The sequence below is a fragment of the Clinocottus analis genome, unplaced genomic scaffold (assembly GCF_023055335.1).
Source record: "Clinocottus analis isolate CAN_PGR_092001 unplaced genomic scaffold, fCliAna1.0.p SCAF_9, whole genome shotgun sequence".
Taxonomy (NCBI): Eukaryota; Metazoa; Chordata; class Actinopteri; order Perciformes; family Cottidae; genus Clinocottus; species Clinocottus analis.
Genome location: NW_027176251.1, coordinates 4,217,796 through 4,234,929, shown reverse-complemented (window position 1 = coordinate 4,234,929; position 17,134 = coordinate 4,217,796). Strand labels below are relative to the sequence as shown.

The following is a 17,134-nucleotide window of genomic DNA, read 5'->3' as shown; positions in this document are numbered from 1 at the left end:
AAATGCCTCATCATGTGCTATGGTACCTGCGGCTGACACTTACGCGCCGTCCTGTGGCTGAAAACCAGTGCCACATGGCATACTGGCTGTGATGAGTTTTTAATGACAGGTAAACTCAGGTGAAGCAGGTCCAGCAAAGTCTCGGTTACTGGCAGTGATTGCTGCTCCTCTAAGGGGTTGAAATTTCATCCCTGTTCTCGACAAAGAGCCTGACGGAGTGTCAGTCAGGCTCAGAGATGGGCCTCCCATCCAATATTCACCAGCTCCTCGAGCAGTAAATCTACACAGGACAACCTCGGCACAGCACAGGCCGAACACTGAGCCCTCTCAATGTCGTGCTTGCACATAGGCCTGGTTTACAGTAACAAAGCCCTGGCACAAGTTTGAAGGTGGTTGGGGTTTAGGGATAAGGACGGAATGAGGTCAGAGGAGTGTCTCCAGAAGGAAAAAAGTGTATCCATGTTTGTGTGTGGGAACGATTAAGTTCTTGATATTTAAAGACAAAAGTCAATTGAGGGAAAGACGCTACGATGAGTGGAGGGGTGATAGAGTTCATAAAATCTACTCCGTACACTACTCACAGTGTGCGGATATGGATCATCAGGGTTTGATTATGGTCGTGATAAAAAATGCTTTAAACTGCAACGTTACCAACAGACACTGAAGATAAATAATGAAGCACCACATAAAACAAAGACCGCAGTAAACATCTGCAGTTGTTTTTTCATAATACACCTGTAGAATGGCTGTGCATGGGTATTAGAGAAACAGAGCTCTGAGGTTTTGGCTGACATTCCCATACAGTGAAAGGAACTATTTTAGAGCATGAAATGCTAAACCGCTGTAAAAGCAGTCCCAGCTAAGGCTGTAACAATGACCTCATCTTGTCCTCTGGGACCCTCTTTGGCATGCTCTGCTGTGGGACAATACTGGATGAACAGCAAAACATGAATCGCCCGCCTCACACACACTGCTCCGAATGTAACAAAACACTGACATTACCTCGGAGACTATGGAGGGATGACACAAAAGGACCAGGCCGAGCCTGAGGCCGTCGCTGTAACAGGGGCGCACTTGAGGTGAGAGGATACACTCAACACTCCTCAGATAGTTTTCAGTCTGTCAGCAGTTCCTAACAGTGCTTTTACTAGTCCATCACAAAGAAGAAACACGTAATGGAAAGAGATGCAAAGATTTTAAAAAACCACAAACAATTCTTCACCTCTTCTCCAAGTCAAATAAACCTATATTTTTTTTGTAAATGTCTGGTGTTCTGCATGGATTCCTCAACCACTCGGCCTACTCACCCTATCTGTCTGTTGGTGGATGGAGCCTGAGTGATGACGGAGCTGGACTGAGAGGGCAGGGCCTGCTGGATCACTATGCTGGTATCATGGTTGCCCATCCGCGAGTGGGACTGCTGGTGCTGGCCTTGGCCTGTCTGGCCGTGCAGTGAGACGCTCTGCAGCGAGAGAGAAGCGAGCAGAGTATGCAAAGTTAGGAATATGTCACTTTCTTCCCAGCACGTTGATTTTTTTCAGCCCAGCTCAAGCTTTACAACTGTTTGAATGAGGAATGAGGATGTAGTTTACATCCTCAGGCTGTTTCTGAGTTGAGGAGACATTGAGAGTCTAATAAAGACCAGGTTTCCTTATTGTTCTTTGCCCTGTTTGTTAGTTTTACCTCTGTTACATGTAAGCACATACACAGTACATTCCAAAATAACCCTGTAAGAAACAACATATATCTCCGAGCTAAACGCACATATCTTGGCATAAAACAAACATCAAGTTGAAGTCATTTGCATCAAGACAAATGTGAAACAGCTGTTGGCGATGATTATATATATATATATATATATATATATATATATATATATATATATATATATATATATATATATATATATATATATTCAAAAAAAGGAGAATACTCTCTCTGTCACAACATTTTAGTAATATTTAACCTGACAACAAGTGCTGACCATAAAATATACATGTCGCAGTTGAGGAAAGGGAAGCTTACTAACCAACTACATTACTCACTCTTCTATTAAAGTGTGAGAAAATGAATATGTCACTATTTAATATTAATATTGGCCAATTGCTATTTTTCCTGAAATTTCGAGCTTTCACTCTGCTTATTGTGCTGTGCATTCCCAGGGAATCTTGCTCTGACTCGCCGTCTGCTGACTTAGCAGAGCCTCCCATCATAAACCACACTGGCTTGGGAGGCTAGACAAGGCTGACCCGAGCACAGACGAGCTCCAGAGCCAAACCACCCAGACGACAGCTTAGCTACAGCGTGCACTGCACATCTTTCCAGACATTAGATAAGCAGTCTGTCTTGTGGTGGTTTGACTCCTACCTATGTTAAAAGGTGAAGGTGCCCCAGTGTAGATCTATAATGCAGAAATGACCACATGTGAGAACGTCTGGTCTTTTACTGCTGTACGCCTGGGTGGAAATAATACTCCTTTCGTGAGAGATAGCTGCAGAACTGTTTGAAGTTACAGGTGGAGAACCTGATCGCTTTCCTCCTCATCTGTGGTGGGTGACAAATGTCCACCTGCCAGCGCCGTCTGTCAGTGTCAACTAGACTGATGGGGATGGGGGAGCAAGAAGGAAAGCACAGCAAGGGCTGGATGTGCACCATGTGACTACACTTGGATGAAAAGAGGTGGATGACAAGCAAACAGATGAGAACGAGGCGTTTTGAATCTATTAAAAGCGTGTGCATCGGCTCATAGTGTGTGGTCTGCAGTTAGTGACATGACTGATGACAGAGGCAGATAACAGTTCATAACCACCTGACCTAACCGCTTTGGGGGGACTGTGGGTTCACCTCGGTGTTTTGTTTCAGCCTGAGGCTTTATTCTGTACTCTGTATTACCTGTTTACTGTCCTCTTCTTCTTGGGCCTTGCAAAACTCCTGCTCAATGGAGCAATCCAGTTCACTGAACAATCCCACTTCCTCACAGTTCTTCAAGAAGCGTGTTGGTGTGGGCGTCTGGTCTGGAAATCAAGGAAAGGTTGTTTTTTTTTTCCGGGTTTCAGCTTTAAAATGAATCGTTACATTTTACAGGCTGCACATTCAACATCATCATCATCATGGACAAAATTATTATTTTCATTATGCATTAGGTAAGTGTAACTGTGCACATTCATTTTTAAACATAAATGTTCATTTTATAAGTACACTTCATCGGCCCAATTGAAGCATCCATTACTAAACAAACAAACAGGACACATGATACATAATTAAACCCGAGAGCCCCCCCCCCCCCCCCCCCGCCCTCACACACATAATGTTAGCAAGAGGTACCGTAGATGTTAGACAAATTAAAAGCAAAAACATTAGTATTGATATCATCAGATGTGTTTTTGATGCATTGTATAAGTAAATAATTGTTACATTTTGCATTTTCTAACTTTTACTACAAGCTCTTTACAAAAGCCAATGCAGATCTCTATGAAGCCTAAAGTAAAGAATGTACTTTTTTTTTCATGTTTTTGCAACGACTTTAAGAAAACATAACTTCCATTCGGTTAGCGAGAGAGAGATACTGCGCTTGACAGCCCCATTTCAGCTGATAAAGTACAGATCCCACCTACTGAGTGGGGGTCTCATTTGTTGAGCTCTGTCAAGCTGCGGTATTCAACTTGACGTTGTGGGGGGTGGACAGAGATCAGGTTTCAGACAGTCGAAGGTGATTTTAGGATCAGGCTTGTTTCAAAGGCTAAAAGCATACTTCATGGTCTGTTTATACATTCTGGCTAGACCAGGGATTGACTCAAACTTTCATCATGACCTGTGCACCCAAAATACAGTTTTACTCCAAATATATATATTTTTTCCATTTTGAACAACCCAAGCTCTATTAATACAAAAGCGAGTAATGTCAATTTTTAGTTGAGGATAACAACTATGAGTCAAGGACTTTAGGTCAACAATTATAGTCCCAAGATTTAAAGAGAAGACAGTCCCAGTGAGAGGGTGTTACCATGTGTGGCTGAGCTGTAACTTACAGTAAAAGCACTGACTATTTGTCCTGAGTCCTCAGGAAGAGAAATGGTCAGAGCTGTAACTCAGACAAAAGGCGATAAGAACACCCGGCCTAGAAAATCCGATCCTTCTGTCCACTGAGCGTAAATAATAAAGAAGACACAATCTCGGCAGCGTAGTGTTGTCAGCTAGTGTCACCGGGACGTTTCTAGGAACGGAGATCTATACTTATGGATCAGCCTCGGGATGACACTTGTTTATGCGGCACACAATCTATAGTTTGATGTTTCTTTGGGTAATAAATTATAGAAAGGGCTGTCCAAAAGAAATTCTTAGTCGATTGAATCAACATATTTGTAAAATGTAGTTTCTCCACAAAGAATCACACCCCAAGAATTGGAAACAATCTCCCATTACTTCTCCAGAACGATCAAGGCGAGTGGCACAAATCGGATGATGCGAAAAAGCAAATCACACTTTAGCTAAACATGATGAATCCTCCAGTCATACGTCAGCGTCTCCTGAAGTGTGCGTAAGTGGTATGCAGTGAGAGCGGCAAGGTAGCGTGTATCATGAGCTTTACATTATTGTAAACAACTGGTGTAGACACGCCATGAAGTTTTCTGATGATAGACAAGTGTGTCTGAGCGTGAGTCACCGAGGAAAACACACCTGCAGATGAAGTTTGAGCCCTGCTGAGAGTGTGTGTGTGTCTGTGTGTGTGTGCGTGTGTGTGAGAGAGTGTATTAATGTAGCCGTAACTCACCTGATAACATGTTGTCGTTCTTTATGGAGGGGAACTTAAGGGTCATCTCATGTTTGTGTCTATGTATCATCAGATGGTCCTCCGTGGGGAATCGCTGTGGAGTTTTTTAAAAAGTAGGATTGTAAGAACTGTAAGCAAAGACAAATAAGTGTTCCAACAACCCATTACAGATAAGACAGGATACTTTATTCATCCCCAAGGGTGATGCAGCAGCAAGCAGTTACATAGAGGACATTAAAGAAAATTAAATAATAAAAATGTAAAAATGCAAAGTATATGAAGTGTGTATATAGTATATACAGTGAAATATAAGTATGTACAGTATACTTAAGCTTTTACCCAGGATAACTTTCACTGTTATTTGCCATTTAAAGAGTACATCAACCAAGATGTTGACTTCAAAGAGAATTTGGATCGAGGGGTATTTTTAAACCTGCATGTTATTCAGTTTGTGTTACACTTGTAGATATTCTGTTTCTCCCCGATGCGTGAGGCAGTAACTCACTCGTCAGGCCTCCTGAATGTACACCTCTTCGTATTACAGGCAGACACAAACACACATGTACACCGTGTTGTGTGGTTTTGTCTCGGCTCTCTCACCTGAGAACAGCCGGGAGCGTTACACACGTACGGCCTTTCTTGGTCCGAGTTCATCACTCTGGCCACCTTCTCATAAAACTACAGAACAAAAGACAAAAGGGAAAAAAGCAGGGAGGGGAAGTGAATTACATGAGTCTCCTCCACCAGCCTCAAAGAGGAAAAATACACTCATTGTGTCATGCTACACGTGAAATCGCTATTGCACCTGTGCGGTTATTTTCAGTAATAAACAGTTTCCAAACACGACGGTAGTTCAGGATCCTCTAAAATAACATCAAGGTTCAGGTTATAAAAGGACTGGAAACACTAGAACAGCATTTGAATAGTCCAACATACTTTTTTTTTATTACTATGCTTTTATGACACATAATCAGAGACGAGAACGTGCTCTAAATCCAAGCATGAACAAAAAACAACAACAATAAAATAATGTATTGTTATAGCACTCTATAAAACTTGCAATTAGTGTTAAACTCCTTCAACATTCATTTCTGCAGGACCAACCACATATACAGAGGTGCACATACACATCCAGGCGCTATTTGTGATGGGTTTCTCAGATTCGCATGGAAAGAAATGACACGATAAACTATGTTTGAAATGTGCAATGAAATACCAACACCATGTTGAAACCACAGTTTCAACAAGGCAATGTTTATTCTCGCCACAAAGTGACAGAATATGGTCTAACACATCTGGCGTTGGGTGCGAGCCCCTTTTCACAAGTTTACAGTGAGATGAATTTAACGTTAAATGGAAGGCACTTTAAACTCATCCTATACGTTTTTTGGAAAGTTGACACGCTTTCACGTTTCAGCCAGGAATCATTTAAGGATTACGTTAAATTCTTCAGTTAGTATACATGTAGTGAGAACGGAAAAAAGGGAAGTGGTGACAGAGCAGCAATGCATGAGGGATGGACACAAAGTGCAGCTTATTTCTTCTAAAAAAAAACTTAAAAAACATTTGTTTTCTTGCAACGACCGCCAAATCTGTGCTTTGTAAGTAATTGCTTGTTACACTAAAGTCATAGCCATGCATCATGTCAAATGTGCAATGGCTGTAGTTATTGTTTTAGACGCTTTAATAATTTAGAGTGAAAAAAAGAGGACGCATTTTCCCAGAAAAAAAAGGAGTGCCTTTTACCTTCTTTCCATCTGTGATAAAAAATATGAAATAAAATGAATCCAGAGTCACGTAAAATGTAAGGCCAACAAATGCTGTAAACATCCTGTCCCTCTAAATCAAGCACACGAGGATGCATTCTGCATTCAGCTTTAAAAATATATTGAAAACAGCATGGCTATATTTATGACAGGATGTCAGAGAGAAAAACTGCAGAAATAACAGGTGCCTTTTAACAGCTTCTCAAGATCAAACCAAGAGCATTGACATGCCATTTAAAGTGCACTTTAATCAATCATTTGATGCATGTGATGCCTCGCAACACATTTAATTATGCCATTGACTTTTGCAATTGTTCCTGCCAACAGTATCTATTGCAATGCTGTTATTATTGTCGGCAGAAAAAGTAGAAATTGAGATGATGCTTTAAAGAAAGTTCACAAGGAAACGGTATAAAAAAAAGCACATATTTGAATATAAATTGCATTGTGTCTGGAAAGATTATCTTAAGACAAAATCAAACACAGATGCAAGCGTAGATTATCTATTTAAATGAGATTTGTTTTTAATTACTACACTGAGTAAATTAAAAAAAAAAAAAAGGTACAGAAATAATGATTTGAGTATCATTTGGACTCAAGCCCTCGTTCGTGCCTGTAACATCGTGTTTTAATGGCTGCTGGCTACTGGTTCATTATTATGTATTGCTCATTTCAAGGTCTTATCATTGTTCGGTACGACGCAGCGTACCGAACACACACAAACAACCTCTGAGTCGTCACCACATGCAGCACTAGATGACCATCACTTTGTGACAGATGTTTTATTTAAGTGATAAGTGAGAATGACAAGTATTAAGGTGGTCGTTATTAAACCACAGCACAGCACCCGGGGACCATCTTTATCTTGGAGCCAGGGCATGGATCAATAACACAACGATTCTTAACACTGAACATGCAGGTCTTTTGGTGTGGGACAAACAGGGAATGGACATTCAAAGTCTGTGAGGGAAGGCCCCGGTTCACTTCCAAAGCCGCCCCGAGAGCAGGGGAACGTCCAGGGCGGCCTTATGGAGACCCATTCTGTACTCCAATTAGTGACAAACTATATTTGAATAGTGCCTGGGTGAGAGAGGAAAGCTGAAGGCGTATGAAAACACAGAGCATCTCCACTCAGAAACCACTAAGTACAGCTAAATGTAGGAAATTGTGGATAAACTGTTGCAGTACGCAACGCAACAAAGCTTTTGTCTGTTGTTTTCTTCTGTCTCACTTATGTACCGCTGCTTCAGTCCCATCAAAACAAACAGTTCAAATGGGTCTGGTAAGAAGCTAATATTTTAATTACCAACATTGGGAGTTTGTTTATCTTATACGCTCTTGATTCTATTAATTATAGTATTTACAGCAGTGATACTGCACCCAACAGATGGCATTTGCTACACACATACATATACACACACACACACAACACAATGTGTATGTATCCGTCAAGTGATTCAACATCAACATCCATAACCTTTGCACAGTTTTTGTTGTTTGTCAGTCACTGTACATACTTATATACACTTCATATATACTGCATATACTTTGGATTTTTGCACTTTCTTTGTTGTTTAATTTCCTAAAATGAATACGCTCTGCTGTTTTGTTGTATATTTTGAGTATTTTTCATTACTGATATTTGTTCTTTGCTCTATGTAACTTTACTTGCTGCTGTGACAAACAATGTTCCCCTTGGGGATGAATAAAGTATACATCCATCTATCTATTGCTCTACTTTTACCTGCCGCCATCATTACTTCACAAAAAAAGAATCAGAAATCCAAGTCACCGCCACACGTCCCGTGTCGAGCATGAATACCTTCATACACTATGTACACGTGTGTGTCTTTTTCATGGGTTCAGACTATTTCCTTAAGCACAGTCAAAACACTCAAATATTGTGTTATGCTAAGCAGTGCTGTTTACCTAACAAGCTGGACTTCATGACCGAGCCTGCAGAACAGCATCTGGACAGGGTCTCTCTGTCAGAGAGCAGTGAGCCCTGGTCTCTCTTTCTGTCACCAGTCCACTCTGCCTCTACGACCGGGCCCCCGTAAGCTCACCTGGTTTCCTTTGACACAACAAACACGACTAACGCTGATGATTCCAAAACCCTGGCCACAAACTAGATCCAGGACTAGTTCCAAGCTCTGTTTCTTCAAGCGCGCCTGAAGAAACAGAGCTTCGAGAAGCCTGCGGACATGTCGTGAGTCAACATAGCCGTTTAAAACAGTTACACAGAACTTTCAGCTGTTTGTTCAATTCGGCCATGGTTTTCAGGATCTCTTCCTAATCAATTGTATGTATGCCTATGAAGCGCTACTACCATCACCAAGGAGCACGAATAATCCATAGATAATAAAACAAATGCAACATTTTGACTTTTACCTTCTACAATGGGACCTGGTCATTTCATCACATTTACCGGTAAAGTTGAACCATATGATGCATAAAACTTTTAACCATTAATTCTGTGAATGCCTCTGTGAATTATCCAATAGCTTTCACACTTAAAATTACCAGTACCCAACGCCCCTCTCCTTGGAAGAGGCACTTGGCTCTCATTTGATATAGATGTTTTAGTTTAGCAGAGGAAATTTGGTTACACTTTACATTAACTATATCCTGATGTGAGCGAGGGGGAAGGATTAGGGTCCGGCGTTCGATTTCAAGAGGCACTCGGGAGGAATTCTCCAGGTAGACCGCATATTAGAATTCAAACAATATGGTGAGGAAAAGAGGGGTTGGGTGAGGGGGGGGGGGGGGGGGGGTAAAGGTATATGGGGTTAAAGCAAGCGCAAACATGAGCAGCAATTCAAATCTACAGCTCCCCATAGCCGGGGCCTTTGACAGCACAAGTTCAAGGTAGGATCACGGCGAACCCTGAGGCCGGGAACATGGCCCTCATTGACAATGTCTGCCCTGAACTTCAGCTCTTGAAGTGAATGCATCACAAAATGACTGCTGTGATGTAAACCTCAAGCCCTATCGATTACTCTCTTCCACAACATGTAAACGTATAAAACACACAAAGAAGCTTTCTCAAAGGTCTACCATGGCGCTTGCATTATTTTTTACTCACACAAAGTTTAGTACTGTTGCTGAAATAGAGGGAAAAGTCTGCAGACTTAAATTATTATAAATGTACATGTCAAGTGAGACTGCTGTGGCCAGACTGTTGAGTTGTGTTATAATTCATGTTATTTGACCCATACTAGTGCGATCATTATCTGAGGAATGTTTCACTTTGCACATGCAACAAACATCAACAAATAAAGGTCACATTTCATTACTGCAGTGAGCTGCTGGACTGCAATCAAGCTGAACATTGTGTACAATATGTGGAGGAATAGTTTGCATCAAGGTTATTAAATAACTTCTGTTATCCAGTAAGTTTGATGTTGAGTAAGTGACTTCACATGTTTTGCATTAATTTATGTAATTGTTCACATTTTCAAATGAGTATTTTCTTCAGTAGATTATTACACAAAGTAAGAATTTTTTAAAGTAAGATTTTTAAAATAAATAAAAAACGAATTAATCAATAGATCAAAGGATTTTTTTTAACAAAGATTTGGAAAATGTAAAAAGTATCTCTTCATCTTGCAAACTTCTTCTCAAACTGTTGCTTTCACAAAATATCACTGTGCTCCATAGAAGTGCCTGCTGTAGCATTTATGATGTGATATATATATATATATATATATATATATATATATATATATATATATATATATATATATATAAATGTCTGAATTAAATTATCAGAATTACAAACATCATCATCCAACTTAAATGCAGGTGCAAAACACAGAAAATCAAAAAGGGATCCAATAAAGCCTCCACATGAATCTGAAGCAGCGCGCAAGAGGAACACGTGGTTATTGATAGTGGTGTCACATAAACATAATGACAGCGGGGAGTAATCATGATTAAAACCTCTTTCTTCGTTTTGAGCCGTCTCGTGCAGCCACGAAGCGCGCGCCTCGTCAGCACAACCTTCCTGAAAGTAACCCTCAACATCTCAGCGGTTAATCAAATATCGACTGGCCTGCAGAATGACGTAATGTTGGTCACATTGCTCTTCAAGCGAAAAAAAAGGAGAACGTAAACGTCTCGGGAAGAAGGGGAATCACTCTTTTCTTTTTTAACCGGCATGACAGCGAAAACCACCGGGCTATCATTATCCGGGCGATCCCTGGTGGACCGCAGCACGCAGAGAGCCCGGGACTAACGCCGGTATGCGTATCCCGAGATGGGACGGGCATGGCAGGGATGCAGGGCTCCGGCTTTGAGCTATAGAGCAACAAATAGAACAACTGGAAGAGAGTTGGTGGTCATTGCAATGGCAATCTTTCATTGCAATGACCACCTCCGTGGGTTTCATTCGGGTTCGAGATGGATTCCTGCAGACTTTCTACCTGACAGAGCGATCAGCGGCACTTGACTCCGCGTTCAACTTCAACAGTCAACAGATAGGCCACCGCACGGGACACCGAAGAGCGATGACAATGCACGCGCTCTGACACAACTACACGATCCTTTTCCCCCCTTCACACTTGCACGCACAAATGACATGAGAAGAGGAAGAAAACAAAATGACATATTGACACTGCTAAAGAACAACAAAACAAGCTGTTGCATGGAGAGAGAGAAAAAAAGGAGGAGAAAAAGTAAAAAAAAAAAAAAAAAAAGGATCGCTTTTAACAAACACAACAAACCTGCAGCGGCGCGTGCACGGTCCTCTGCATGGCGGCGTGAGGTTTTCAACTTACCAAACAAGTGTAGAAAATGTGAAGCAGTCTCTGAGAAGAAACCACGTTGGACTGAGAAAAGATTACAATACGATCTATTTAGAGAAGCATAACGTCACCCCCGGGTGACGTCACGTGGGATTCCTGAACTTCTAAATCATTGCGGTCCGCTTGGAGGCGGCGCGAGCGGGGCGGGGTTTACAAATGCACGCCCACAGGCATGGAGGGACACTGCTGCTGGAGCCGGAGTGGGTGTGGCGATCTCCAGTACTGACCAATTAGCCATGCAAATGAGCGCACGGTCCCGCCTCTTCTTTACGGGTAACTTTGAACTGTCTCAGCAGAGTGACATGAGTTAACTAAGAAGGAAATGACAAGGTTCAATCACACACGTTATCACTTGGAAGAAAATAGTTAACATGTTGTGAACAAAAAACTTCAACTAGCAATCTGGAATCATTAATAGTCAATTTGAGTCTGACTAATAGAACAAGTAATTATGCCTTTTTCTATCTTGTTAATGATGATAAAGAAACCCATTTGACCTGTGACCTCGTGTCACAAGTACCTACTTGACATATTTGTAGCAATGCAGAGTCCACTTTATACACTCAGTGAAACTGATGTGCAATACTGTTGTCATATTTTTGTGCCTTCTTTTTTCTTCTACTATTGGCATTTACAGCAATGTTTTTTTGTATTCTTAATTCTATTTTTTTTTTAACCTTAAATTTATTGTAATTCCGTGTGGAAGAATGCGGCAAAATAAGCTTTTCATTGTACGGAGTAACTGTCTGTTATCTGTGCATATGACAATACAAGTATCTTGAATCTTTGAGCAAACAGAACACTTTTTTTTTTTACGGTAGACATTTGGGTTTGTCAAATTGTCACAGTGGGAAAAAGCACACGTCATGCCTCAATCAACATGAACGATGCTCTGCTCTGTGCAGGTGTTCATTTTACAGTGTGACAACAAGCCAGCAGGCAGATCCAATGAAATTCAGCCATCGTTAATTAGATGATTCACACCTGTGCTTTTACTGGGTCCAACTCTACTCTGTGAAAAACGATCTCACTAAATCAATTAGTTGCAAAGAAAAAAGTAGGCCGACAGAGTATATTTGCAAGATGGAAATTAAACTCAGCCTCTATATTACATTTTAACTTGTTCATGTCAAAAGGTATTTTTATGCAATATTAAGCTGTGATATAGCCACCGTGTGTCCAGGTGGCCGTCGATCATGCAGTGACAGTAATGCCTGGACCACCTGCTATGAAGCCCTGAGGCAAAACATGTGCTCATTCCTCCTTCCCTCTGTGAAATATGTACAGTTTTTCTCAGACGGAATATCACCTGGTCTCAGATATATTGGGTGGTAATTTGATTGAACACAAATTTATTTTGATGCAACGTAAATGCACCAAAACTGCAATAAAGAAGGTCTTGAAAGTTGATTTTGACCAGTACTCTCTTAAAATAGGGCATCAAGATTAGAAAATATACCAGAACCACCTGTTATTCAGGCAATCATTTCAATTGTATTGGCACGAACCTGGCGCTTGAATGGCCCTTTAAATTCTGGGGCCCTGCAATCCAGCATTGCTAACAGTTTTCATATTTCAAAGCAACAAAGTACCCCGATTGGACTTTGCAGTCAGAGCCTGAACACTTGGTATTATTTGCTTCTTTTCTGATAAGCAAATCAAACCTATTTCTCCCTTTTTTCATACATCTAACAAAACGTATCTCATGAAAGGGCTGCAAATTTGCAGACCTTTGATGCATCATCAAGCTTCACTTGCAAATGAATTGAAGGTACAAAACACGCTGACTTTCCTGACTTGTCTGCCATAGCCACGACACACTGGAAGAGATTTAAACAGCTTCGGAGTACAAAGCATTTATGTTGGAGCTCTGTGTGACCTGCTGGTGCCAACTGGCTGTGATTTCTTGGGCCACAGACACCAGTAGTGAAGACATCCTCGGCTTCAGGGATTAATGACTCCTCACACATTGAGAAATGTTTACCACTCGCCTGTGACCACTCCACTAGACGCACTAAGAGCTCTGTCACTGAAACAATAACGCAGTCTGAAAAGCCCTCATAACTCAGAGCTTCTCCGCCTTTGTCTTTTAACCAGAGCTTTAATCAACGTTTATGACATCCTTTTGTCTCTTTATTGCCAATATATTTCCCAACCAATCCAAACATTATGTTCCCTGAGGAGCAGACTATTAAGGTTGGAAAGAGCTGATACAGTTTGGGTCAGTGACCCACACTAAAGCAGATTTGATCTATATTATACTAAACCTTTTATTATTATCCCTTTGTGTGCAATGCGTTTGAGTAAGATCACCTTGGGAAGATTAGCACCAGGGAAGGTGCTTTGTTGCAGCAGGTGCAAAAGGAAAAGGAGGCCAAATAATAAAAGTGTCAGAAATACTTTCAATTTGTAAACGAAATATGAAACACCTTCAAAAGATGGAAAGTATGTGTTCAAACAAATGGAATGTTACTGTAAAACAAAGTTTCCTGCTCTGCACACCTTCAGCAGAGACGATTGTGCCTGCAGGGATGGAAATGTTGGGTTCTCAGTATGACTGCATGTCTTTCCTCAGAACAACACGCAGGATGACAGATTACATTCAGTTTGCATGAAAGATGAGAGCAAAAGAACACAGCGTTGCATTTTTTTCGGAATAATGTCTGAAAAGGGTATTTTTAAATGCTAAAATAATTGAATCTATCAGCTCTCCGGCACGAGTGTTTCCTAATGTTCATATGCAGAGGTTCAAATCAATCTCCTTTCAGTAACTTGCCATGCTTTGTTTTAATACTGTGTCAATGTCATATACAGCATCTATGAAAGTTGCTTCTCCACTTCAAAACAGCCATGCTGTAATTAAGATTCTAAATAAAACAGTGAGAGTTTGAACTTTAACATAAGTGCATTTGTTTAAACAACACACATTCATGTTACCCCATTCAATTTATGACATTTGGTCTCCAGATTAAAGCTTCTTGAAAGAATGACCTAAAGTTTAAAAACCACTGTAGCAGGAGGGTCCTCGGGTCCTCGGACGCCAAACATCACTGCTGGAACTGAGAGCCTAATTCAACAAAACATATGTGCTGGGAGGTTCCCAGTAGATAACCTGAGTGACATTCACGCACTCAAACACTCAACCCTGGAACATTTACATTAGGTGGCTGGTGAATGGTGCAGCCTGTGAGGACTCTTTAGATTTACGAGTGTAGGGTGACGCTCTCTGTGCTCAGCTTTTGTGTGCAAGTACATCAATCTTTTGAAAGCTGAATTGGGCTTCTGTGTTTGTTCATTCTGGATTATTAAAGTCATTTGTAAAAATGTTCTCTGGCTGGGGTTTTAAAAATGTTATGATAAAAAATAAAAACTTTAAAAAAAATAATAGATTTTATTGTTATGATTTTGGATTAATTTGTGGAGCAGTAGGACTATTGTGTCATTCCTCCCTTTATAATTTACCTTGGCTCGCAAAACATTCGGTTTTATGACGACTATTAATAAGCACATTGGTGGTTTGAACTTGAATACATTTCTTAGGGAAGTTTTTGGAGCGAGAAGATTGTTTCTGCTCTGCTTCAAAACAATATCATTTCATAGCATAAACATACATAACATGACATGTTAGTATTAGTCTCTACATGAGTGCAACCTTGTAAAGGCCAGAAGAATTCAGGTGCCCATCTTGACTGTAGTGTGCGAGTGTAACTATCTAATTGAGAGCAAATTATCTTGTTGGTTAGCTCAGACTTGTTGGCGAGGTCACAGAAGGCAACGGGGTTGTCTCGTGCAGAAAATCACAATGCATCTATTACCTCATCTACATTTATGGGCTGTAACAAGCTAAAGAGTAATGATCAGTTGCAGCTATGCTCATCAAGCACACACAATAACAAATAACAGCTTCCCCAAACGAGACGCTGCGTTTGATGTAATGCTTTTAAAGTAATAACCCAGTGTTCTCATGCAGAACTGGAAAAACAGTATAACCATCACTGTGGTGGCGGATCTGAAAATAGGCAGGGCCCAATGATGACCCACTTTTAATGCAGATTACAATCAATACAAACAAGAAAGTCATTGGAAAGTTAAAGTGAGTAAATAATATTGCTGTAATTTAGCATATTCCAAATGGATTTCCTGCCAATTTGCGTAATTCCAATGCAAATATAATTCATATTTACTGTCTACATACCAGTGCCATGTACATTGTGCAGACATTTGATTTGGTCTTGCAAGGGATTGCATCATTGTACCGCTTCAACTGAAAACAGACGGGAAAAAACAAAGCCCTGACTTTAAGTGAAGTTTGCACAGACAAGCTAATTGTTTACTCTCAGTGAACTGCAAATTGAAAATTGATTCCATACATGACTGAATCTATTGGAAGTTGGCCACTTTTTTTTTTTTTTTAGAAGTGTGAGCACTTAATATATCAAAATGGCAACATGTTCCTTTCTAGCTTGTCTCTATCTTAGACAACTAAATGAACAAAATGACCTTGTACTATGAAACATCAAGTGATGATGGCACTAAATCGATGTAGAAAAAACATCAGACGGAAGCTGGAAGCACCTTTAACTGACAATATACTGCTCTCGTTGAGTATTATATAGCATCATATATGCAACAACACTCTTTTGGGATAGATATAGAAGATCCTTAAATTACTAAAGACAAAGAACAAACCTGACTCGTATGTAACATCTGACCAACACTGCCACCTTGTGGCCATACAATGTTTTTCAGCTAAATGTTGCGCCAGTCTATGATCCATGACACCACAACTGTTTCAATAATGTTGATCACAAAAAAATAATGATTGATCATTAAATAACATCAATTAAATCATAATTAAATAATTGTGTGTGGATACAAGTGGTCATAAATCCATATGTAGATCGAATAAACACAATCAGTTTGTTAAAGCAGTTCACACTTTTAGAGAAGAAACTGCATCAGGGTCAAATTTAAACTTTGGAAGGATTCAGCAGGTGGTTTGTATTAATGGTGCTGATTAGCTACAGACAGTCCCGCTTTCTCCTTAATCATGCCAATGGTATTGACTACACAAACGACATGCACCAAGTTAGACACAATTTGAAAACTTAACCTCAAAATCTATAACTCCAAGTTATATAACTTCTTCGAGTTATGAGTTTTTTTCGTTGTAAAAATTTCCTTTTTATCTTGTTTTTTTGTACCATGGATCACAATAGAATATTATAGATTGTGCAGTTGTATAGTACACATATTATTCGAATAAATACTCTAATTTAAGACGGATTAACTCGCTGAGTAGCAGACTGGAGTGACGACATAAAATTAGTTCAGTGATGAAAAGCTTGGTCAATTCGTTGACTAATACTATTTAAATGATACATTAATTAGATGTCATCTCCCCTATACAGCCCTTCATACTTTATATTTAGAAAACTTTTGTCACTTTACCATTACACTTTAACTTACACCTACTGTACACTTGTTTGTAGAACTATTATCTGTTTGTTTGTGCACTTCATTTAATGTGATATTTTATTGTAAGTATAATATGTTTCTATTGCACTGTTTGTAACATAGCTGGCAAAAAAAATGGTTCTGATTCTGAATCTGAAAATGAATTCAATTAAACTGCTGATCATCATTTCGCAATATAGTTGCATTTTTCTCTCTCTTTTAAAACAAGATGCTTTTCTAATGAAAAGCAAAACGCCTTACTTCCGGTCTGGTTGTCTCTCTCGCTCGCGCGCGCGCGCGCGCGCTCCCTCTCTCTCAAGCGGGTTTGACGCAGA

The 17,134-nt window shown here is 40.1% G+C and overlaps 1 protein-coding gene across 2 annotated transcripts in view; it reads right to left on the bottom strand.

Moving 5' to 3' along the window:
- The window catches only part of creb5b (cAMP responsive element binding protein 5b), a 37,890-nt gene extending 26,491 nt beyond the window's left edge, over nucleotides 1–11,399 (bottom strand). Inside the window, exons 1-5 of one of the 2 annotated variants that reach the window (XM_068569316.1) lie at nucleotides 11,316–11,399; nucleotides 5,372–5,449; nucleotides 4,772–4,865; nucleotides 2,893–3,014; nucleotides 1,308–1,462 (exon numbers count right to left, since the gene is read on the bottom strand). In XM_068569316.1, coding sequence (XP_068425417.1) covers nucleotides 1,308–1,462; nucleotides 2,893–3,014; nucleotides 4,772–4,865; nucleotides 5,372–5,425 — 425 coding nt within the window. In that variant the 5' untranslated portion in view covers nucleotides 5,426–5,449; nucleotides 11,316–11,399. Of the gene's footprint in view, nucleotides 1–1,307; nucleotides 1,463–2,892; nucleotides 3,015–4,771; nucleotides 4,866–5,371; nucleotides 5,450–11,261 lie in introns of both variants that reach the window. The other variant, XM_068569315.1, reaches the window with a different exon arrangement.
- Nucleotides 11,400–17,134: the final 5,735 nt, after the last annotated feature.